Source organism: Musca domestica, unplaced genomic scaffold (genome assembly GCF_030504385.1).
Source record: "Musca domestica strain aabys unplaced genomic scaffold, Musca_domestica.polishedcontigs.V.1.1 50, whole genome shotgun sequence".
Classification (NCBI taxonomy): domain Eukaryota; kingdom Metazoa; phylum Arthropoda; class Insecta; order Diptera; family Muscidae; genus Musca; species Musca domestica.
Window position 1 is genome coordinate 4,569,913 of NW_026712347.1, and position 24,638 is coordinate 4,594,550.

Consider the following 24,638-nt stretch of genomic DNA (forward strand, 5'->3'; position numbering starts at 1 on the left):
CATCAAAATACCCAATATCGGGAGGTACCGTTATATGGGACCTATGCCAAAACGTGGTCCTACATGACCCATTTTCAATTCCAAGTCCTGCAGACATTATATAAATTAAAAATTTAATCAACCTTCTTCATTTCGTTCGGAAGCTAGGGTGATTTCCACAGACGGACGGACATCGCTAAATCGTCATTACGATGATCAAGAATATATATACTTTGTGGGGTCTAAAATGTATATTTCGAGGAATGACAAACTTAATATACCATCCATACTATGGTGGAGGGAATAACAAGTAAAAAGGCAGCTAAGTTCGGCCAGACCAACCTTTAATACCCTCCACCATTTGGAAAAAACTTAAAAACTTCAACAAAAAAAAATAATCCGTCGAATAATATCGCTGAAATGAAAACCGATATATGGGTGGGATCACAATTTTTTTGTCATATGCTGTAGTATCGATTCCGAACATCAAATACGAAATTTGAAACAATTCTGGTTAATAATGTCGCTAATATCATCAAAATATCGAATATTGGGAGGTACCGTTACATAGAGGTTATACGAAGTCGTGGGCCTAAATATGTCATAGGTTGTAGCACCCATTCAGATCTTCAAATACGAAATTTGAAACTATTTTGGTAAATTATGTCGCTAAAATCATCAAAATTCTGAATATCGGGAGGTATCGTTATATGGGGGCTATACGAAAACGTGGACCGACTTGGAACATTTACGAACTTAACCCGCCTACTGGCATAATACACATGTGTTCAAAATTTTAGCCTTCTACGTTAACTCGTTCGGAAAATAGCGTGATTACACCCGACAGACGGACTTTGCTATTCTGATCAAGAATATATACTTTGTTGGGTCTAATATGAATATTTAGAGGGCTTACAAACGGAATGACACCATAGTATGGTGGAGGGTATAAAAATGTACATGTATACTTTGCGGGGTCAAAGGTGCTTCTTTCCAGGAGATACTAACGGAAGGACACGGTAGTATGTTGGAGGGCTTAGTAAATTAACTGAATCTGGTGGCAAAACAAACCACATGAACTCAGAATGTTTTGGACCATAAATATTCCTTCGCGAATATATGGAGGCAAAAGACTGGGGGTTGTCTTTGTTAAAGAAAACATTTATAAAGAGCCAAAAAATGCGCGAATGTCGTTGTTAGGCAGACTTTAGGTCATACTCGACACACCCTTAAAAGTATATTGGTATGGGTAGTAGTAAATTTTTACCAATCCGACTGAAATTTTAGTAATGTGTCATTTACCGATTATACTTTCCGGCACCAACCAAACTACTTACTGGCTGTAAAGACATTAGAAGTAATTCTTCTTTATCCTTCTTTTTATTCACCACCAACTCCATTACCTATCGACCGCCCATCCAATCTATCCGTCATACATCGCAACAATTCCTGGCACAATGGCTGCAGTTGTGTTTGTTGAAAGTAACCACCAAACAATAAAAGCGATTATGACAGTTGTTCGTTACAGCGACCTCTGCTGCTTGCTTTGCACGTACGAACAAACCTAAACAACGTCTCGTAACAGGAGCTCAGCACAAGAAGGATCATGGATGACATAGACTCCCATGTCATAGAGAGAGTCAGTCAGTCGATGGCGAATAACCAACCAACATTCATCTCATCCACCTCATTCGAGTTCGGCAATATGGGTTAAAAATTATAGAGATTATACATAATGTATGTTAAGGCACAACAACAATTTATCAATGTTGGTAAGTAGGTAGCAAGCCACACAAAAGGCAAACTAGAAACGGAGTTGTCAGCATAATTACACTCGAAGAGAAATCATAGAACAAAATGCATACAAAATTGCGCATGAGAATAACAGACTTAAGTCATCGCCTGACTTCTTCGTAAATGGACCAAAATTGAAAAATGATTTGTGAAATGGACTTTTAATATCCTCCACCACAATATAAGGGTATATTAACGTTGTCATGCCAATTGTGACTCCTTATTACCTTGTATACAGAGATATTTATTCTTGATCAGCGTTTGTCCGTCTGTCAATGGTCACAAGCCTACCGTTCGAACGTGTTGAGATGAAAAACTAAAATTTTGAAAATTTTGCAGGTCATATCGGAAAATGGGTCAGGTCCGTCCAGAATCTCCCGATATTCCGGATTTTGAGGATTTAAATTATTATTATTTCAATTTTTTATTTGCTATTTATTTGTTATCGAATATCTAAATAAAAATAGTTTATTCAGTTAAATCCCATAAACACAAATTTAATTAATGTATAAATGCTATAGACCCTGCTATAGACCTTAAAAAAAAAACATAAAAATTTTAAATGTTTAATTTCAAAATGTGTTTTTATACCCTCAGCCATATGGCTACAGAGGGTATATTTCATTTGATAGGTCAAAACGTGCCTTGTCGAAATAACGGTTTTAGATCCTAGGTCCCTTTGGACCAAATCCGTTTCAGAACATTTGGAGTCGATCTAGCGATGTCCGTCCGTCTGTCTGGCTGGCTGGTGCGCACGATAACTCTCGAAAGGTGTATCCGATTCGGTCCAAACTTGGTACGTCGTAATATTTTTGTCAAACTTAAATCGATTCCGGCAATATCGGTGCACCCCTTCCGGTAGCTCCCCCACAAAAGGTCGAAATTTTCAAAAAATATTTTACTGCACACAAGGAAAGAGGATAATTCGATTTTGCTCCAACTTTAAAAATCCTAATATTAACATCAGTGCTAGGTAAGATGCGAAAATGGACAATTTAAGTCCACTTCATGAAGTACCTCCTCCACAAAGGGTAAGAATTTTGAATAATTATAACTCTTATAAAATAATTAACTGCACAGAAAGCGAAAGGATAATCCGATTTTGCTCCAACTTGCAAATCCTAATATTTGCATCAGTTCTAGGTCTGGAGCGAAAATGGACGATATCGGTCCACTCCATCAAGTACCTCCCCCACAAATGGTCAAAATTTTGAATACTCAAAACGGTTATAAAATCCGAAATAAGCATTTGATTGTCTTCAAATTACACACATCCCAATATTTTTACGAGCCCAAGGTCTGGTGTGAAGATGGAATATATCGGTCCACTCCTTCTGCTACCTCCCCCACAACAGGGTCAACATTTTCAATAACCATGAAACTCATAAAACGCGAAATTAACATCCGATTCCATTTAGACTTGGCAGGTCTCAATATTTCTATCAACACAAGATTTGCTATAAAGAAGGTAGAGATCGCACCATTTTTTCTGGTACCTCCCCCACAATGGGTCAAAGTTTTAAATAACCAAAACGGTTATAAAATCAGAAACAAGCTTCCGGTTCTCTTCACATTTCACACATCCCATTGCTTCTACTAACACAAGATCTGCTGTGAAGATGGGATATACTTGGTATATCTCAATATTTCCAACAACACAGTATCTGTTATAAAGATGGGAGGGATCGGACCATCCCCCACAAAGAATAAATATTTTGAGTATCCATGAAGCTCATAAACGCGAAATTAACATCCGATTGCATTCCGACTTGGTATATCTCAATATTTCCATCAACACAAGATCTGTTTTAAAGATTGTTATGATCGGACCATTCCTTCTGGTACCTCCACCACAAAGGCTCAAGGTTTTGCATAACGAAAACGATTATAAAATCCGAAATAAGCGTTAGGCTCTTCATATTTCACATATCTTCTTATATAAGATCTACTGCGAAGATGGGATATATTGGCTCACTCCTTCTGCCAAATTTGATCGAAATCGTTTCAGATAGTTCCCATATATATTGTTCATCCGATTTCATATTTTTGTCCTCCGCAGCCGTAATATGCACTCTGTAACAACAATATTTGGGGAAATATATCAAATGCAGCTCAGAAATACCTTTGCTAAATTTTATCGAGATCGGTTCAGATTTGGATATAGCTCCCATATATAACATCGTCCGATTTACCTTTTATTGTGCACCAAACGTCTAATATTTGTCCAAATTGGATGGAATTTGGCACTTTCGACCGAATTGAATCTAGAAGCTAGTATGTAAGATCGGTTCAGATATAGCTATACCTTCCATATATATCTTCATCCGATTTCAAATTAATTGTGCACCAAATGGGCAATACAAGTCCAAATTTAAAAGATACAAATGCGTCGGCATATTTAGTCCTTTGAACTTTAAATTACAATTATAATCATAGGGTGTATGATTGAATTCTCCCATAAAAACTTTTAATTGTTATGCGGAGCTCTACTAAATTGGCAAAGTGGTGTAGGGTATCATAAAGTCCCGACTTTAAGACTTTCTTTACTGGTTATTTAAATGCATAGTTGTGCATATTTATTTCGGTTTTTAGATGTAATAAAAACTTGTGTTTTGTTATAAACCAAAAAATATGCTTTAATTTAATCAATCGTTTTTTTGCCGATTTTCACGAATACAAATGCCAATTATTTAGATCTTTTTCTGAAATTTTGACGATTTTTCTTGATATTTTGTTGGCCGCCCTGCTTGTGATTCCAAATTTTGTTGGCCGCCCTGCTTGTAATTCCAAATTTCGACCTTTCGTGGGGAAGTACTTGATGGAGTGGGCCGAAATAGTCCATTTCTGAAACTGACCAAGTACTGATAAAAATGTTTATTTCTCTTTCTATGAGATAATTTATTTTCATTGAACATTTTGACCATTTGAGGAGGAGGTACCAGATGGAGCGGACTGATTTTTGCCATTTCCGAACTCAATCTTGGTTTGACAATAATGTACGATGTATGAATTTGGGCAACCCGATTGAAATTGGAAATATTAAAATGCGTTGAAAAAATAAATTGACATTTGTTCAATTTTGAAAATTTCCATTAAGATACTCAACAGACTCACTGTAAAATAACTTAAAATACATTTTCGTATGCCAATTTTCCACTGATGCTTTATTAATTGTCCAAAATCAGTTTTCGTCTACAGTGAAATTAATTTTTAATACAATTGAATATGTGAACAAACCCAATTTTTTCTCGAGTGTATCACACCAAGTCCTTACGCAAGCCTTCTATCAATTGTCACACCATGTTGTATTGTTCGTTGGCGTGTCTGAACGAACTCGTCATAGTCTTGCAACTGCAGCAGCGTTAGTCTTCTGTATGAATCGTACCAAGCATTGCATGATGTTTGAATACGACATGTTCAATGCGGCCTCGTGTGGACGACAATTCACTCAAATTCACACAAAATGGATGACACCATGCAACATGTATGATTCGATTCGATTGAGTGACTGACGACATCATGCTATTCAATACAATTAAATTTCTGAATGTCCATTCAGTGTGTGTAGTTGTGTCGTGAAGGTAGAGTAGACATTGTCATCGGTTGGTCGTCAGTCAGGTCGGGTGTCTCTAACGCTATCAGCCAAAATGGAATATTACAATGTTATCAAAGAAAAAATAAGAAGTGGAGAATACTCGACCGTGCGACGATTCTCAAGAAGTGAAGTTTACAATGTTTTCTTCGATATCGAAGACGAAAAGGGTGCCCTCATAAAAGACGCTGTCATTTGTTCGAAATGCAAAAACGTTTACAAGCGCAGCACGCAGTGCACATCGAATCTGTTGCGACATCAGTGCTATAAGCTATACAGAAAGAAGAGAGATGAGAACGATATGGAGTTGGAGCCGAGGGAAGAAACCACAATGGAAATGTTGTTAAATCCGAAGAGCGTAAGTAAAAGTCATTTATTTATTTTGTTTTTGTATGCCGTGTGTGTGCTGTGCGTGTATGTGTGTGTGTGTGTACATGCAGGCATGGATGGCTCGCTGTATGTACAGTAGGTGTAATTGCGAGTCAGGCGGACAGACAATACACAGTTAATTTCCATTTGTAGCATGTTGGTTGGATTGACGTTGACATGACATGCCATGAATTGGCTTTGTTGCTTGCTCAACTGTTTTTAGTGGTAGTTGTTGGGTATTTTGCTCTCAGTCTCTGACTCTCTCTCTCTCCCACTTCGTGCATATTGAGCATACAATAAACTATGTGGGTATTTACACTGGTGCGATGGTTTAATGCGTCAAACGAATTTGTTTTTTGCCATTCATTTGCAAATTTCAATGCAGGGTTGGAAATTGAAGACCAAAAATGTACGTGTTATACTTAAACCAACAAAAATATACATTACCAATAGGGTTAACAATCTTTTAAAGGAAATATAGAATCAAATATGTAGATTTTTTGGCCACTAGAGTTCCATTAAAAAAAATCTCAAAGAGAGTCTTAAAGTCGGGCGGGGCAGACCACTTTGCTAATTTAGTAGAGCTCCACATTCAATCATACACGCTATGATTATAATTATAATTTAAAGTTCAAAAGACTAAAAATGCCGAAGCATTTGTAAGTTTTAAATTCGGACTTGTATTGCCCATTTGATATATATGGGAGCTATATACAAATCTGAACCGATCTTGATAAAATCTGGCAAAGATATTTTTGAGGTGTATTTCATATATTTCCCTGAATATCGTTGTTACGGAGTGCATATTACGGCTGTGGGTAATAAATATAACAAATCGGATGAACAATATATATGGGAGCTATTGATATATCTGAACCGATCTTCACCATATTTGATATACTAGCTTCTAGACCCAATTCGGTCGTATGTGCCAAATTTCATCCCATTTAGGCAAATATTTTGGTTTGGTGCGCAATAAAAGGTAAATCGGACGAAGTTATATATGGGAGATGTATCCAAATCTGAACCGATCTCGATAAAATTTAGCAAAGGTATTTCTGAGCTGTATTTGATATATTTCCCCAAATATTGTTGTTACAGAGTGCATATTACGGCTGCGGAGGACTAAAATAACAAATCGGATGAACAATATATACTGGAGCTATAGCTATATCTAAACCGATTTCGATCAAATTCGGCATACTTATTTTCCGGCCTAATTTGGTTGTTTGTGCAAAATTCCATACTATTCGGGCTGATATTACACGTTTGGTGCACAATAAAAAGCAAATCGGACAAATGTGATTCTATGCAGATCATCAAAAGGAACTATGGGTCTATCTCGTTTCCTTTTGCCTGTTACAAACAAATGCACAAAGACATAATATCCTGACCACCTTGTGGCGTAGGTTATAAAAATTAAATTTAATTTTTCGAAATACCCAGCTAAAGTTATATGGAGGGTATCATTGGAGGCTAAGGGTATTATGTCGCTGTGCATTTGTTTGTAACATGGAGATGGAAGCGAGATAGACTCATAGTTACATTTGAGGATCTTTATAGAATCACTTTCTGAGTCGTTTTATGCATGTCAGCCCGCCTGTCCACGTATTCTTGTGAACAAAATGCAGGTTGCATTTGAAGTTTTCCAAGCATGGTTTGTTTGGCCCAAGGACGAACCCTATTGAAATTGGTAAGAATCGGTTCAAATTTAAATATAGCTTCCATATATATCTTCAACAAAATTCGGGTTAATTGTGCACCAAATGGCCAATATCAGTATAAAATAACCTGAATTTTGGCACATCCAACCGAATTCAGTCTAGAAGCAAGTACATAAAAGTTGAAGAAAATCGTTTCAGATATAGCTATAGCTCCCATATATGTGCGATATGCTGAATATCGGAAAGTGCCGTTATATGGGGGCTATACAAAACTTTGAGATATACGAGTTAGTGAAAAAAAACTGCAACAAAGTCAAAAGCCAAAATTTCTACATTTTTTTTTTTTAATTTTATTTTATGAAAGCAAAACATGTCGGAAATAGCATCAAATTTTAGAATAAGTTTAGATTTGTTGAATTGGTCACCTTTGGCACGAATTATGGCCTTCAAACGGCCAATGAAACCGTCACATGCTGTCCGAATGATGCTCTGCGGTAGTTTGGTCCATTTCCGGCGAAGCACTTGCTTGAGGTCAAAATTTTGACCCTTTGTAGGGGAGATACCTGAAGAAGTGGACCGATATATTCCATCTTTACACCAGATCGTGGGTTAAAAAAAATATTATGAGGTATGTAATTTGAAGAGAAACGAATGTTTATTTCGGATTTTATGATCGTTTTGGTTATCCAAACTTTGACCCTTTGTGGGGAAGGTACCAGAAGGAATGATACGATCTCTACAGTCTTTACAACATATCTTGTATTGGTAAAAATATTGAAATTTGCCAAGTCTGAATGGAATCGGATGTTAATTTCGTGTTTTATGAGCTTCATGACTATTAAAAATTTTGACAAAGTTTGTGGAGGAGGTACCAGAAGGGGTGGAACGATATATTCCATCTTTACACCAGACCCTGGGTTAAGAAAAATATTGTGATGTGTGTAATTTGAAGACAATCAGATGCTTATTTCGGATTTTATGACCTTTTTGGTCATTCAAAATGTTGACCCTTTGTGTGCGAGGTACCAGATGTAATGGTCCGATCTCTATTATCTTCATAACAGATCTTGTGCTGATGAAAATATTGAGATGTGCCAAGTCTGAATGAAATCGGGTGTTAATTTCGCGTCTTATGAGCTTCATAGTTATTTTGACCCTTTATAGGGGAGGTACTTCATGGAGTGGACCACATATGCCACCTTCGCACCAGACATTGACTTAATAAAAATATTGTGATGTGTGTAATTTGAAGGCATTCAGATACTTATATCACATTTTATAAGAGTTATAATTAAACACAATTTCGACACTTTGTGGGGGAGGTACTTGATGGAGTGGACCGATAGTGTCCATTTTCGCACCAGACCTAGCACTGATGCAAATATTAGGATTTGCAAAATCCGATTATTCTTTCTCTCACTGTGCAGTAAATTATTTTCTTTGAAAACGTTAACATTTGGTGTTGGAGGAGGAGTGGACCGATTTTGCCTATCTCCGAACTCTATCTAAGTTTGATAATAATATTACGATGCACCAACTTTGGATCAAATCGGATACTCCCTTTGAGAGTTATCATGCCAGACAGACAGACGGAGGGACACACATCGCTAGATCGACTCCAAATGTCGTGAAACGAATTTGGTCCAAAGAACCTGGGGTTTAGAACCGTTATTTCGATAAGGCATGTGTTGGCCGTACCAAATGATATATATCCTCTCTAGAGGGTATAAAAACCCCTTCAAATGAACCCAGTTGCCTTGTGTTTTCCAAACGCCGGCTTAATTGCATGAAATTAATGCCTGCGTGTAAATGCGGTCTAAGAAAACGGCTGTTTTATTGTATCATCGTCGTTCGTTCATTGAGCAACGTACGCTGGTTCGTTCATTTAATGGAAAAGTAATCAAACATCTACTTATCCAATTATTGTTTGGTATTGCGCCAACAAAAGAGCGCACTGATATAGTATTTTTTGGTGGTCTCTCGCTCTCTCCTCTCTTCTTTGCTTGAGTTGTTGTGTGTTTTTGCGATTTGTTGGTTGGTGGTGGCTGGCTGGCTGTTGGTGTTTAGAAATTAGAAAAATATATACACACAATAAATACCTACTTCGGGTTTCTTCGTTTTTTTTTGGTCAAGCAGAGTGAGTTATCGTCGTTGTTGTCACAACAACGAAGCAAAGGCGACACAATGCAAGATGAAGCAGGCTGCTGTTGTGAGAGTAAAGAAATAAATGTCAAACATTGTTGGTCGTCATCGCCGGCCTGCCCGCCTTGCCTGCATGTTGGTTGGTTGGTTGTGTGATGTTGTTATTTGTTGCGATGCTTCTTCTACATGCTTGACAACAACGAAGACGACGGACGACACCGATGATGATTAGAAATCATCGCTACACAGGGTAGTGGCGATGTTGTTGTTTTGAATTTGATTTTGTTTTATTTCGACTGGGAGACGAGATATTTTAGCTAGTCGATGGACGACGTGTCGTATCGACACGGTTTGGCTATGTTCGGAATTCGATGCACAGCAGCACCTTGGCTACACTCAAGTGTGTGTGTATGTGTGCTTGTAGGTTTGTTTATTTGTTGTTTGTCGATAGACTTGCTCGCTCATAGCTTGTTTAGGCTAGACGTAGTCAGGAAGAATACACAACAATGCTTAGCTTTAGGTTGCATTGCATTGTAGTACTATAACGTTCGGCTTATGTTGTTGTATGGCCAACAAGGGAACAGGAATCGATACTGGGATATTGTGGTGCCAGTAGGGAGTTGATGAAGAGTGCTGGTTGGTAGTACCACAAGGTGCAGAATTGTTGAGAAAAAGTAGTCATCGAAAACTTTTGAAAAGAGTTACCTACCTTTAGTAGATGGAACAACAATTGATTTATAGTCACAAAGAAAATTTTACCATATGGTAACACTGTACGTACGACGTCAAGGAATAACTGTGTAGCATGATTCCAATTAAAATTCACAGAAATCGGTTAACAGTTTATTGGATTTATTAAACCCAGAGGATTTAAATTGACAACCTACGTCAAATAAATCCTCACAAAGGTGTTAACGCATGGTCTAATTATTTACACGGTTGGGCATAGGAAAAAAACCGATTCCAATTTTTTACTGTGCTGGTCTTGTCGTTTCAAACCTATACAGTGAGAGTCAAAAGAAAGTTTACACCTGTATATACCTTCTTGCTGGCGTAAACTTATGCAGTTTTATGTGATTCACTGCCCCGAATTTTGTTTTTTTGTGGCGTTACAAGTAAGTGGTTGTCTGTTAAAAAAGAGCAACTATAACAACAAAAATTATGAAATAAAAAAAACAATTCTTCGTCGCGTCGAAAGAAAGTTTCACATAGTCCCCTGAGTTTCAAAGGCTTTTCGTAAAAAGCGTTAACAACCGTTATTAGTATTTATACCCTCAGTCATATGGCTAGAGAGAGTGTAGAAGCGACTTGAAGCCATTGAAATTTCAAAAAGTGCAAGAACTTACACCGCAACTAAAAGAAAATAGACTCAAAACACCTAAAAAATTGCTTCGCTTGGCCGTGGAGGTGGTAAACTGCCGAATTTGTTTTTCTCCGATGAGAAAACATTCGTTGTCCAGCACTTTGGAAAGAAACAAAACGATTGTGTTTACTTGCCAAAGAGGTCAGCTGAAAATGTGCACCTTCGGTTGGTCACCAGAACTCAAGCGCCGGCCATGGCAATGGTGTGGACCGCCATAACAGCCGATGGTCGCTCTCCACTCGTATTAATCGACCGTGGCACCAGAATAAATGCCGAATATTATGGCGAAAATATTCTGGAGGGTGTATTAAAACCTTGGGCACGCAAACATTTTTGCCACAGACCTTGGACATTCCAACAGGACTCAGCACCATCGCACTCAGCACGCGCCACCCAAGAATGGTTACAAAAGTGAGGTTCCTCGCTTCATTTCCAGCGCACAATGGCCACCAAAATCTCCGGATACCAATCCGTTGGACTATTGTGTCTGGTATATTTTGGAAAGCAAGGTTGGCACTAAAAAATAGCAAAGTGTCGATCACCAAGCAAGCGCTTCGCCGGGAATGGGCCAAAAAACCGCAGAGCGACTTTGGGGCAGCGTGTGACGGTTTCATTGGCCGTTTGAGCGCCATAATTCGAGCCAAATGTGACCAATTCGAACAAATCTAAACTTATTCGAAAATTTTATGCTATTTCCAACATGTTTTGCTTTAATTCAATAAAATTAAAAAAATGTAGAAATTATGGCTTTTGACTTTGTTGCAGTTTTTTTTATCTCACCCTGTATTTGCTAGCCCCTTCTGGTACCTCACCCACAAAGGTTCAAAATTTTCAATACATTTATCTGTCATAAGTTGCGAAACAATCATCGAATTTTTACAACTTGTTATATCTAAATATTTCGCTCAACCGGAAACCTGAGATGAATAAGGAATTTATGATTTCGTATAAAACTGGATATAAATGATCGATGTTGTTGTAATTTTGCCCATATCAATATTTTTATCTGTATTAGATGAAATATGAAAATGGAATACTTCGGTCCGCTTTATATGTTACCTATCGCGTATTTCCACATTTTTCAAAAATTTGCACATATCTCATATGTATGTGCATAAAGTATGGGAAGTGGTTGATATAATCAAAATCTGGCATGTTGTAATATTTATATTAGCATTAGTTCAGATACGAAGTAGTCAATATTGTCCAACTGCTTCGGAACCTCCCCCATAAAGGGTCAACAGTTTGAATAATATCTTAAGAGTTGAGGTAAAAATCTATCGCAAAACCAACTGATACTATTTTCTGTTTTTTTTAACCCTCTGACTGGTCTTAATGTTCAAGTATCGTCAAATCTCCAAAAAAAAAAAATCTTCCGTTTGAGGAGACAATGTTAATTTTTCAATATTGCAATTTCATATCAAGTTATTTTTCATTGCCAGACCCAAACATTCCACCCATCCATTATATCAATATCTATACACAGAAATATTTGATCTATTTCAGAATCTGCAAAAATCTACTAGTTTGGCATTTTTTTATATGATTACGAAAATAGCCGACTTTGGTCATGGTAGAAAATATTTAGATTATTTCACGTTTCGGAATAGAGCAGTTGCCTTCCCATCCATGTTTCGCAATAGTGGGGTAACACGGATCCTTACGGGTAACCTGGGCAGATAACAGCATATACACTGGTGGCCAAAACTAAAGCAACTGAAATTACAAGGAGAATGAATGCCCTGTAACTTTTTTAAAAATTAAGAAAATGAGAAAGTTTTTCTTGTTTTAAATTAGGTACCTTATTCAGTTTTTAAAAATCTAAAACAAAAAACCAAAACTCATTTTTATATAAAAAATAATGTATGGTAAATTCAATTACCCCGATTTTGGCTTGGAGAAACCTAAGCCACTCTGTTGTACATTCATATAACTGCTGCAATTTCAGTTGTTTTTACTGTGATATTTATCGCTTTTTGCTTCCTTCGACAATTTCGCTTGTCATAAATCTTTTTTGAGAAGTCTTTTACAACAGCATGTGTTTTTCTTTTCGATTTTTAAGTACTGGCCAAAAAAAAGTTTAAAAATGGCTAGAAGCAAATACAGTACATGATTAAAACAGCATATTGTCAGTAACTATGAAAACAACATATCACAGAAAATGATTTCCGAGAAATATTTCATAAATATTTCTGTGATTTCATAATTATTTCTGTATACTAAGTCGGTTTTTTGAAATTGGATCAGTAGTAACAGTCTATAACGGATGAAGGCCGTGAAAATCTTCAACCCGTACTGATCCAAAAATTGTGAAAGAAATAAAAAAAAAACAACCATTTAAGAGTTCAACTGGATTGGTGAGAGAGCAATCATTGGATATAAGCTCGAGATCAGTGCGTAGGCGAGTAGTGGCAGCTGGTCTGCATGCCCGGAAGACATCAAAAAAGCCATTTATATCAGAAAAAATCATAAAGGCTTTCGGATACGACAATATTAAGTGGAATCAAGCTCAATAGAAAAACATTATTTCTGGGATGAGTATACGTTTAATATTAAAGGCTCAGAAGTGAAAAATTTTACGGCGAGAATACCAAAAAATTAAGGACTTAAGCCGCAGTGTTGCAAAGGTACAGTGAAGCATGAGGGAGGGTCAAAAATGGCGTGGCGCTGTTTTTCTTTCTATGGACTTGGACCTATCCATGAAATAAAGGAAGTTATGGATCGGTTTGTTTACAAAGATGTGTTGGACATCACGTTGTTTCTTACGCTGAGTATAATATTCGGCTCATTTAGGTGTTTCAGCATGACAATGATCCCAAAATTGCATCAAAACATGTCAAATATTTGTTGCGGGAGTCAAAAATCGATGTTTTGTCATGGCCGGCACAATCACCTGACCTAAACTCCATAGAAAACCTATGGATTATCGTAGATAGGAAGATAAAGCGAGATTCGGAAACAAATAAGCACAACATTTTCTAAATAATTCGGAGTGCCTGGAAAAGCATACCCAAGGATCAAATTGAACGTGTTATAGATTCAATGCCTCGTAGGTGTGCAACTGCTATCAAAAATAATGGATGCTATCGACTATTGTCCAAAATTTAATTATTTTAAAATAAAAAATCAAAAAGTGTCTTTAGTTTTGACCAAGCAAAAATTGGGTCATTTTAGTTTTCCATATATTATTTTTCGTTCAAAATTATTTTTGTATTTTTATTTTCAGTTTCTTAAAAGTGAATTAAAGACTTTATTTAAAACTGGAAAAATAGTTACGATTTGTTTATTTTTGTAAAAGTTACAGGACATTTATTGTCTTTGCGATTTTAGTTGCTTTAGTTTTGGCCACCAGTGTATATGGCATGAGGATGATGAAACTTTGGAGCATTTTTCCCTGCCAGCGTTTGCAAATATCCGATCGCAATTTTTAAGGAACGACTACATACCACATCTGAAGCAGTTCATGGTAAATGAAATAAAACAGTTAAGGAATTTTGTTCAGGCAACTGAATTTCCAACATTAAAGACTGTACATTAAGGTTGTGTAAGGTTAAACTCGTTAATGGGCCATGTAGGTCCACGTTATCATATAGCCTCCTTATAACGGTACCTCCCGATATTCGGTATTTTGATGATTTTAGCGACATTATTCACCGGAATTGTTTCAAATTTGGTATTTGAAGTTCGCAATGAATACTTAATCCTAAGACAGAAAATTGCTTGTGCAGATGTGCATATTGGTATTTTGTTGACTGTAGCTACATTATTCACCGATTCTTTTCTTAGTTTCGCATTTGAATATTGCAATAGCTTATGAAAAAAATTATCTATGAAGGTCCATGTCGTCATATTGATCTAATATAACGGCTACATTCGGTATTTCTTAGATTTTAACGGAATTTATTGTTTTTGAGAATTGCCAAATTCATTCCAAATGGTGGAGGGTATTGACAAAAGTTCGGCCCGGCCGAACTTACAGCTTTTTACTTGTACCCCTTTCGTTTTTCAGAAACTGCTATAAAGAGCTGTTTTCTTGACGAATGACATTGTATCGTACCAAAATCATTCACGTTGTTTGAACTTCGCATAGCCCTCAATTTGGCTCTATTTGTAATCCGAAAGGATTACAACACGACAAAGCTGTCCAATCCACTATCATGTACGTTATCGAATATCAGGATATTTACGGATGTTAAGGTTTGAACTTTTTTTTGGAATTAAATTTCGCTATGAAAATTTATTTGAGGTATATGCAATGGAATTGACAAACCGACTGAGTATTCTAAACCCTTTATAACGTAAACGAGGTCTATTTTTTATATTGGATATATTCTGAATTATGGGTTATAGGGGAGGGCGGACGATGGGAGCGACCAAAAAGAGCAGTGATATATCGTTTTAGCTTTAGAAGAACGTTTACAAGCTTTCCTTTTCACAAGGGCGAAGACCTTGACCAATGCAATGTCATTATGTTTCCGAATATTATCTTAGAATTTTATGAAATCCCCTTCGAGAAGTGACATTGGTAAGCGTTTTTAATGTAACCTTCTTCTACGGGGTATTGTGCAAAGCTTTTCAAATTATCATTTGGCCTACTTTGCACGATTACAATTTCCAACAAACCAGTTTTGCTATAAATAATTGGCAACCGAATGGAAGACAATAATTCCGCTCACCTCTGCCCATTCTCCCAGCCAATAAAGAATTGAAAATTGTATGTATGTATGAAGATAGCTATGAATCCCAGCATAAATATCAATAAATCAAAATGTAAATAGGTGGGTGCTGCGTTGACATTAGTGACGACGACTAAGCCATTAGCATGCTAATCCTGTGACAATCTCTACTTTTGGCGCCCAACGGCAATTATTGGTGGTCGCTGGAAATGTCGAGAAATCAAAACGCAATAATAAGCCACTATCTCTCATTCTCTGCGAACAATGAGGTTATGTTGTTGTTGTCATCGACGTCATTGTTAACTTGTCGACACATAAGGACTAAATGGCAGTGCCTCCCCTCCCCCTCCCATTATTCATCCCTTCCGGCGACCATTGAAAATCCATAAACAAATCAATCTAAGACACTTGCAGCATAATTACAACGTAATAAAATATAAACACACAATAGCTTGCTAGCTGTGGTATGGGAAGGGTTCGCGGCGGGCAATACGCTATTACTTTTCTCCAATCGCCTAAACCCCAAATAAAACACCCACAAAACGATGGCAATTGTGGGGTTCGTTTTCGTGTTTAAAATGGAATACACAGCGACAACAATTTCAATCAAAGAGTGTTCATAAAATTTAATTGTGAGAGGGGGGTTTGAAGAGGGGCAAGAGAGAGCCACTCTATCATATGGCGTTGTCTAAAAATAAATCAAAACAAAGGCATTCCCCCAAACACTCAATCACACACTCACTCATACCACAACCACACTCCACTCTCGGCCATATTTTTTGCACATTTCATTCGTTTGCTCTCTCAGTCGTATGTCTCCCTCTCTTTGTGTTTTGTGTGCCAATGCTCGCTCCATTTTATTAAATTTATTACTCTCGATGTATGAGTGTGGTTGAGTTTCAATTGCTGTGTGGTCGTCGGCGAACAATGGCTGTTGCCGGTGTTCGTTGTTGTCTGAAGCCGTGCTAGAATTTCTGAGAGCCTAATGAAATGCTTGCTCGTGTTCAGACGCGAATTTTACGTGATGCTCGCACGTAAGTTACCCGTTGTTAAACGGTGTCGCTCACTCGCAACCACTACTGCTTGGTGGGGCTAGCTGGTCCGTTGTTTTTGTTGGCTGGCTGGCTGGTTGGTTGGGCTTCTTACACGGGAGATTACTACTGACTGTGCCAGGCTGACGATGTGCGCTCGTCAGGCGCGCACCCAACACAACACCGTGCCGTGCCATCAACTAAGTCATCAGTGCTGCTGCTGCTGTTAGCTAGTTCGTTGTTGTTTCTTGGCCATGCATGCCGGATGACAGACAGGCAGGCAGGCCGGCAGAGTCATTTCTGACTACAGCTACTTTATGGCAAATATTTCTGGTGGATTATGCGCTTTTACGTGTTAAATTGTATAAATTGTGCTCACAAGTTCCCCCAAAGTACCAACCAACCAACCAGCCACATGTACACAACACATGTCTGTTTAGCTGTCAGCCTGCCCATCCATTCGCCTACAATACCTACACCTGATATGCCAAGCAACAACGAAGCCAGCAACAGCAGCTGGTCGTGTCATCCATCCATTTGTGTCGTCACCAACCGAAACAACAACAACAAAAGAATGTGAGAGCATGCGGTTGGGGTCCACACAAATTTCTTTTGTTGGGAGAGAGAAATAGAGGAAATGTGAGTGTGAGAGAGAGTGAGTTGTTTTCAATTTCCCCCATTTGTTTTTGCTGCTGTTGTTTGGTGTTCATCGACTGTTGGGGTTCATGGAGCGAGCACACACATAAACAACAAAACGGAACATTATTTTGCTAATTTTGCTTGTTTTGTGAGAGAAAGCAAATTGATGATACAGGAGAACCTCGATTATGTGGAAAACTATTAAAAATGATTCTTAATGGTCGGAGTTGGATGGTATTTATCTGGACGTTAAGATACAAGCTACGCGCAACTCAAGCAACGAAATCATTGCTCTTTTACGGGTAGAGTTTTCAGACCGTGTTATTTCTCGGAGAGGTGATCACTATTGGACACCTAGATCCTCTTGAGGAAAGGAGCGGGAAGCATACCCAAGTCTACCAATGCCAAAAATGTACAGTATTTTCCGAGACATCATCAAAGCCTAGACCAAGGATTTGATCCTATTGATAAAAGTAGCAGGAAGCATACCCAAGTATGCCAAGACCAGGTACGCAATGCCTAACATGTAAAGGATTTTCCGGGACATCATCAAAGCCACAGAAGCTCGCTATATACCAGCTGGTCGAATACCTGAAATAAGATCAAATTTCCCAGCAGAAACTGCGGGAGCAGCGTATGGGCGTTATGAGTTTCGGCGTACCAACCCCACTAATCCCAGAGTCAGTGAACTGACAGTGGAAGTCAGGAGGTTGGTACAGGAGCATAAGCGGAAAAAGTGACTAGGCCATCTGTAGTAGAATTCTCTAACTCATTTTTTGAGTAACCGACAAAAGTCGGTAAAATTAAAATGCTTATAATTTTGTTAATAAACGAATTTTTCCGGCAAATTAGAGAGAAAATAAAAATAGTCGCTTAGACCTACCGATAGATACCAATGTTGTCAACTTTAATTTCTTCTTTATATCAAAATTTTGGGTTTCAAAGTTACCGCTTTTTGTCGGTAACTCAAAAATGGATTAGAGAATTCCACTACTGAATTTTGTAACATTGGAATCGATATGAGTAAACTGTGGGTAACGGTTAAGTCACTCTCGAACCATGGGAAAAGGATAATAGAACTGCAGTCACTTTTAATGGCGTAACGGTGACTTATCTTAAAAGGTGCGCTGGCCATTTTAATCGTCAATTTGTCGAGCATTCCTAGAGTGATTGGGCGAGGCTAAGAGTACTATGCCGTATAATGCTAGGAACACAATTGGAGCGAACGACGAATTTTTTCGCGGCGTATGTTCGTCGTCAAAAATAAAACACATATGTGTATATGGAAGTGCACACAATCACGGCACCGGCGAAAATTTCGTCGGTCGCCGCGAACTCAATTAGCTTTATTTCTATTTCATACGCCGGCGACCGGCGAACAAAACAGTACAAGGTGGCCATACTTGTACGAATTTTATGTGTTTTAGTAAATAAAGTTACTTTTTACTTTAAAATTTGTTATGGTCACTCTACTATCTGTTACTCGTATAAAAAAAACATAATTAATTTGTTTATTTATTTGTGTACTTGCGCCTGAGTGAAGATGGATATCAGTGAATTTATAATAGAGAAGATGGACATAAGTGAAATTTTAATAGAGAACGTAAAGAATTATGTGTTCTTGTATAATTCATTGTAGTCAACAAATGAGCAAAAAGTAAACAACTTCATCAGCTGTTTTATAATTTCGTCGGTATTGTGTTCCATACGACGAATTTTCGCGGCTCATTTTGTCGCCGCGTAGGACGAAATTCGTCGTTCGCTCCAATTGTGTTCCTAGCATAAGATTTCTTCCCGCCGAGTAGGAACTACCACAATTTACGATGGGTAATGTTCCAAATGACATCCAAAACGCTAAGTCATGCAAAGCGTTGCACACATTCGAAATATCTACTGATCCCAGAGTTAGTGAATTTAAAGTGGAAATTCAAACAGGTTGGTACAGGAGGATCCCAAGCGAAAAAAGTGGCTAAAACATCTGAAGTGTTGCTACATTGGAATCGATATGAGTAAACTGTGGGTAACGGTTAAGTCACTCTTAATCTCTGGGAAAAAAGATGATAGGACTATAATCTCTTTTAATGACATAACGGTGACTGATCTGAGGAGGTGCTCTGGCCGTTTTAATCGCCAATTTGTTGCGAACATCGAGAGTAATGGGGCGAATAAGATATCTTCCCGCCGAGGTAGTACCGGCACAATTTACGAAGGATAATGTTGCGAATGTCATCAACAACACTAAGCCTTGCAAAACGTTGGGCCCATACGGAATATCTACTGATCCCATAGTCAGTGAATTTAGAGTGGAAATTCAAACAGGTTACAGGAGGAGCCCAAGGGGAAAAAGTGGCTAAAACATCTGAAGTGTTGCAACATTGGAACCGAAAGGAGTAAACTGTGGGGAACGGTTAAGTCACTCTTGAAGCCCGGGGAAAAAGGATGTTAGGCCTGCAGTCACGACGTAACGGTAACTAAGATCTCTTACCGTCGAGACTGTACCACCACAATGTACGATAGCTGATGTTGCGAATGTCATCCAAAACGTTAAGTCATTCAGAACAGTATGTCCAGTCAGAATATCAATGGTAATGTTGAAGCAGTTGGATACACCGAGAGTTGAATATCTCATTAAAGTCCTCAGCATGTAGTTAGCCAGCCACATATTTCCCGAAGCCGGAAAAATGGGCATTGTGGTCCCGCCAATTTCGCTTTTATCGCCAGTAACAAAAACGCTCGAGGTTTTACTCCTCCTCAGCTTCCACGCTGCCTGTGATAAATTGAAAAGTAGGAACAAGGCCGTCAAGGCGCTAGCCGACAGCATTTATAAAGCGATAGGTCGGTCAGTTCTCAGCTATGCGACACAAGTGTGGTCTGCGAATACGAGTGCAATCAAATAAATGACGTCTATAATGCGGGAGGTAAAATCTTGGACTTAGTGTTTACTCCAACTACGAATATGTTTCATACGATTTGATGTTTAAGTCCCGCACATTCGTAATATACACCCCACAAGAATGATATTTGGTTCCAGATATCAGATACAGTGCAGAAATACCTCTGCCAAATTGTATCGAGATCGGTGTAGATTTAGATATAGCTCCCATATATATCTTCAACCGATTTCGGGTTATTTGTGCCCCAAATGACAAATATCAGTCCAAATAACCTGAATTTTTGGCACATCCGACCGAATTTAGTCTAGAAGTAAGTACACCCAATTTGGTGAAAGTCAGTTTAGTTATAGCTATAACTCTCATATATATGTTTCATCCGATTTGGTCTTTAAGTCCCTCACATTCGTAATATGCATTTGACAGCAATGATATTTGGGCACAGATATCTCGGAGATACCTTTGTCAAATTTTATTGAGATCGGCTAAGATTCGGATATAGCTCCCATATATATCATTAATTTGATTTCAGGTTTATTGTGCAAATAATGGCTAATATCAGCCCAAATGGACGTACGTTTCCATTTGGCGGAACCCGTCTCCGGCATTGTGATCGAAGTGATATTACGCACTCTATAGCAATGTTATTTGGTATAAAAAATAAAAAAATTTCTCCGCCAAATTTAGTGAAAATCGTTTCAGAATTGGATATGCCTCCCACATACTAGGTCCCTCCAAAACCAAGTTATAGCTGCTCTAAGGCCAAATGTTGATAGGTGGTATGACTACTTCAAATATATTCTTTTGTTACGGGAGCTCTACTAAATATGTATACTGGTATAGGGAATCATATAGTCGGCTCCGCCCGACTTTTGACTTTTCCTTACTGGTTATACTTCGGAATTTTTTGGTATAAGCAGTTTTTTAGGTTATTTTATTTCTTTGTTTCACCTGGTTAGCCCAAGGAGCTATTTGTTTAAATTTTTATTTGAAAATGTCCTTTTTTATAACTCTGAAGTTTTTAAATTGTCTTGAAATATCTCAAAACCCCTCTCTTCTTTCCTTTTCTTATGTTGCAGGCTGCTGCTTTAAAACCAGTATCAATGAGCCCCGTCAGCGATGAACCTGAGCCTACCGTTATAAATGTTGCGAAAAAACCAAGGATTACTCTCGTAGCTACCCCTCCACCACCACCTCCGCAGCAGCCCACACCACAGCCAGAACCTGTTAAAGTTGTGGAACCAACACCTCCTCCCCCACCACCCGTTCCAGCACCGGCTCCAGCACCACCGAGTAATCCAAACGAAAGAGATGAGTCTCATGTCTTTGCCGAAGGATGGGCCATCATGTATCGAAAACTAACAACGGAACAGAGAATTTTCGCCAAACGTTTAATCGACGAAACTCTGATGCACGGCCAGCTGGGACAGCTGACAATGTCGACCAGTCTAAATCAAGATCCAATATCGATTTCACGCAACCGTTTTCCCATACAACATCAAGTCAAAGAAGATGAATATATTGACGATGGCTCCTATTCGGAGACATGAAAGTTTTTCGTGTTTAGATGTTATAATCAAATTAATAAAAATAAAGAATGTTTTCAAAACCCACACTTAATGTTTTGTAATTATTACAATACCTGGCAATCGAAAAATTCAAACGTACCTGGAAAGAGAAAAAAGGTAGGATATTAATAATTAGCAAAAATAGGGATATATCCTTTCCGAAATATACAAATATTCCCAGATATATATAAGTATTTACAATTGAAAATTAATTTGGGTTTGTTTCATCAATAATTTGCTGTTTTAGTTTTTGGTCTTTCAGAATTTTAGATCTTGTAGAAACCAGAGTTGTATCGTTCCGGAACGAGCCAGTTCAAAGGAACTACTCCGAGAGAGGAACTATATCCACCACTATCGTACATCTAGAGCCTTCATACCTTAAGATCGTTTAGGTAATTTCGTAAATTTATGTCTCTCTTCCTTTTCTTCCTCTTGCTCTTATTTTAACTCTACTTCCCTATTTGAATCTCATAAAACCTTCGATCTAAAGTAAAAACTTATTATTGATTAAGTTTAACGTAATAGTTGATCGGAGAGAGCGATCGATCTAAAATGAACTAGTTGAACGACCAAGTTCATCTGGTGGAAAGGAACTAGAAGCATCAAGTCATTCAATGAACATTGCTCTACTCTAGAATACACCAAAAATTGAAGTAATGTCCGAAGGAGTGGACCGATATATTCCATCTTTACACCAGATCTTGGGTTAACAAAAATATTGTGATTTGTGTAATTTGAAGACAATCGGACACTTTTTTAAGAGTTATAACTATTCAAAATATTGACCCTTTGTGGGGGAGGTGCTTGATGGAGGGGGCCGAGGTGGCCATTTTGTGGCATGACCTAGCACTAATGCAAATATTAGGAATTTCAAAGATGGAGCAAAATCGGATTGAAAATTCCGCGCGTTTGTGGGGTAAGTACCAGAAGGATTGGACCATCTCCGAACCCAATCTAATTTTGATAATACTATTACGATGTACCAAGTTTGGACCAAATCGGATACTCCCTAGGAGAGTGCGCACAAGCCAACCAGACAGACGGACAGTTAGACATCTCTAGATCGACTCCAAATGTCATGAAACGGATTTGGTCCAAAGAGACCTAGGGTTTAAAACCATTATTTTGTTGAGACACTTTTTGGCCGTATCAAATAATATATGGCCTCTCTAGCCATATGGCTGATGGTATACATTCTAATATTAGGAGAAAATGAACACGAAAGAGAAATATTCAATCGGAACGAAAGAACTACATTTAGGAACTAGTTCCTTATGAGAAAAGGAACGAGAGAGATCGATCCGCTTCGTCAACTAGATTGCCCAAATCTAATGTCGCCGAGACGTATCCCCCTTATACATGAGAACCATGCCGTGGGAAAAGAATCCCAGATTCCGACAGCGGTTAATAACACCACCAGTAACAATTCTCTAGTTCATTTTCTGAGTTACCGACAAAACTCAGTAAAATTAAAAAGTTTATAATGTCGGTTATTTACGAAATGTTGTCAACCTTAACATATTTTTATACCCTCCACCATAGTATGGGCATATTAAGTTTGTCATTCCGTTTGTAACACCTCGAAATACACATTTTAGACCCCACAAAGTAGTCGATTTAGCGATGCCCGTCCGCCTGTGGAAATCACTCTAGCTTGCGAACGAATTGAAGTAGATTGATAAAATTTTACTCAAATGTATGTTATGTCTGCAGGACTTTTGGTATTGAAAATGTGTCATGTAGGTCCACGTTTTGGTATAGCCCCCATATAACGGTACCACCCGATTTTAGCGACATTATTCATCGGAATTGTTTCAAAATTGGTATTTGAAGTTCGTAATGGATACTACAGCCTAAGACAGAAAATTTTCTGTGCAGGTCCACGTCTTCGTATAGCCCCCATATAGCGGTACCTCTCGATATTCGGTATTTTGATGATTTTAGCGACCGTTTTTTTTTAAGTTTCGTATTTGAATATTGTAATGGCTTATAACAAATGCTACCTATGCAGGTTCATGTCGTCGTATAGACTTAACAGAATTTTTAACGGATTTTATTTATTTATTTATTTATTTAATTTTTTTTTTTTTTTTTTTTTTTGAAAATTGCCAAATTGCCGATCGGCCCGGCCGAACTTGCAGCTTTTTTACTTGTTTATATCAAAATTTTGGGTTTCACAGTTGCCGACATTTGTCAGTAACCCTAAAAATGTGTTAGAGAATCACACTACAGAAATCGGAATACAATCTCTCCCATTATTCAAGACGTTATCCGATATTCTGTCTCATCCCAAATATTGTTAAGAACTGAAACCACATAGGAAAAAAAGCGCGATGAACCCAAACTGGTTGATCTAGAATATATTTTTTATCGAGTTTATTAAGTCTCCAAAAGACGATATAGAAGATCAAATCCTCTTCTACATCGGAAACATGCCCTAGAAATAAATCCCCAAGGAATAAATCACTAACAGGAATGGAAATATAACCTCTCTTTTTTCGGATATTCTGCTCAATTTGCTGGATTTACGTCCTAGAGAAAATATTTCGCTGAAATTTGCTATGAAGGCCGGCCGTTGATCCGATTAACTGGGCTATGGAAGTAATAAAATTCACCTTATAACTAATTGACTTTGCCACCTGAAAAACTTCATTTGATCCATGAATAGTCCGCGAAACACCCAATCTCCATCCAACAAAAGAACTCAATTAAAAGTATAAACCAAAGAAGAATACATACAACCCGAATTCCAACTCATCGTTCGTATTGTGTGTGAAATGAGACAAGTTTGGGAATTTCTTTCGGAAACGAAGTGTTGCGAACAAATTTCTGGGCGCCGCATTCCCTCGGCGGCAGGCCATGTAGCCACTGCTGTACTGATCTGAACGGGAACGTTGATGCACGGCGACGTCAACAATGACAGTGGATGC

General features: G+C 38.0%; 2 protein-coding genes across 3 annotated transcripts in view; one reads left to right on the plus strand and one right to left on the minus strand.

Annotated features, from left to right (window-relative positions):
- LOC101889302 (neurogenic protein mastermind) overlaps nt 1-24,638 on the minus strand; it is a 425,563-nt gene that overhangs the window by 289,011 nt on the left and 111,914 nt on the right. The gene's annotated exons all lie outside the window — the stretch shown is intronic.
- LOC131805357 (formin-like protein 3) lies at nt 5,338-21,753 on the plus strand. Its single transcript, XM_059128471.1, has 2 exons — nt 5,338-5,723; nt 21,220-21,753. Exons 1-2 carry the CDS (start codon nt 5,421-5,423, stop codon nt 21,688-21,690), a joined length of 774 nt encoding a protein of 257 aa, XP_058984454.1. The 5' UTR covers nt 5,338-5,420; the 3' UTR covers nt 21,691-21,753.

Excerpts from the sequence above, each read along its gene's own strand:
- LOC131805357 (XM_059128471.1), top strand. The coding sequence starts at position 5,421 with ATGGAATATTACAATGTTATCAAAGAAAAAATAAGAAGTGGAGAATAC. Across the intron at positions 5,724-21,219 it reads TGTTGTTAAATCCGAAGAGC|GCTGCTGCTTTAAAACCAGT; the intron begins GTAAGTAAAAGT and ends CTTATGTTGCAG.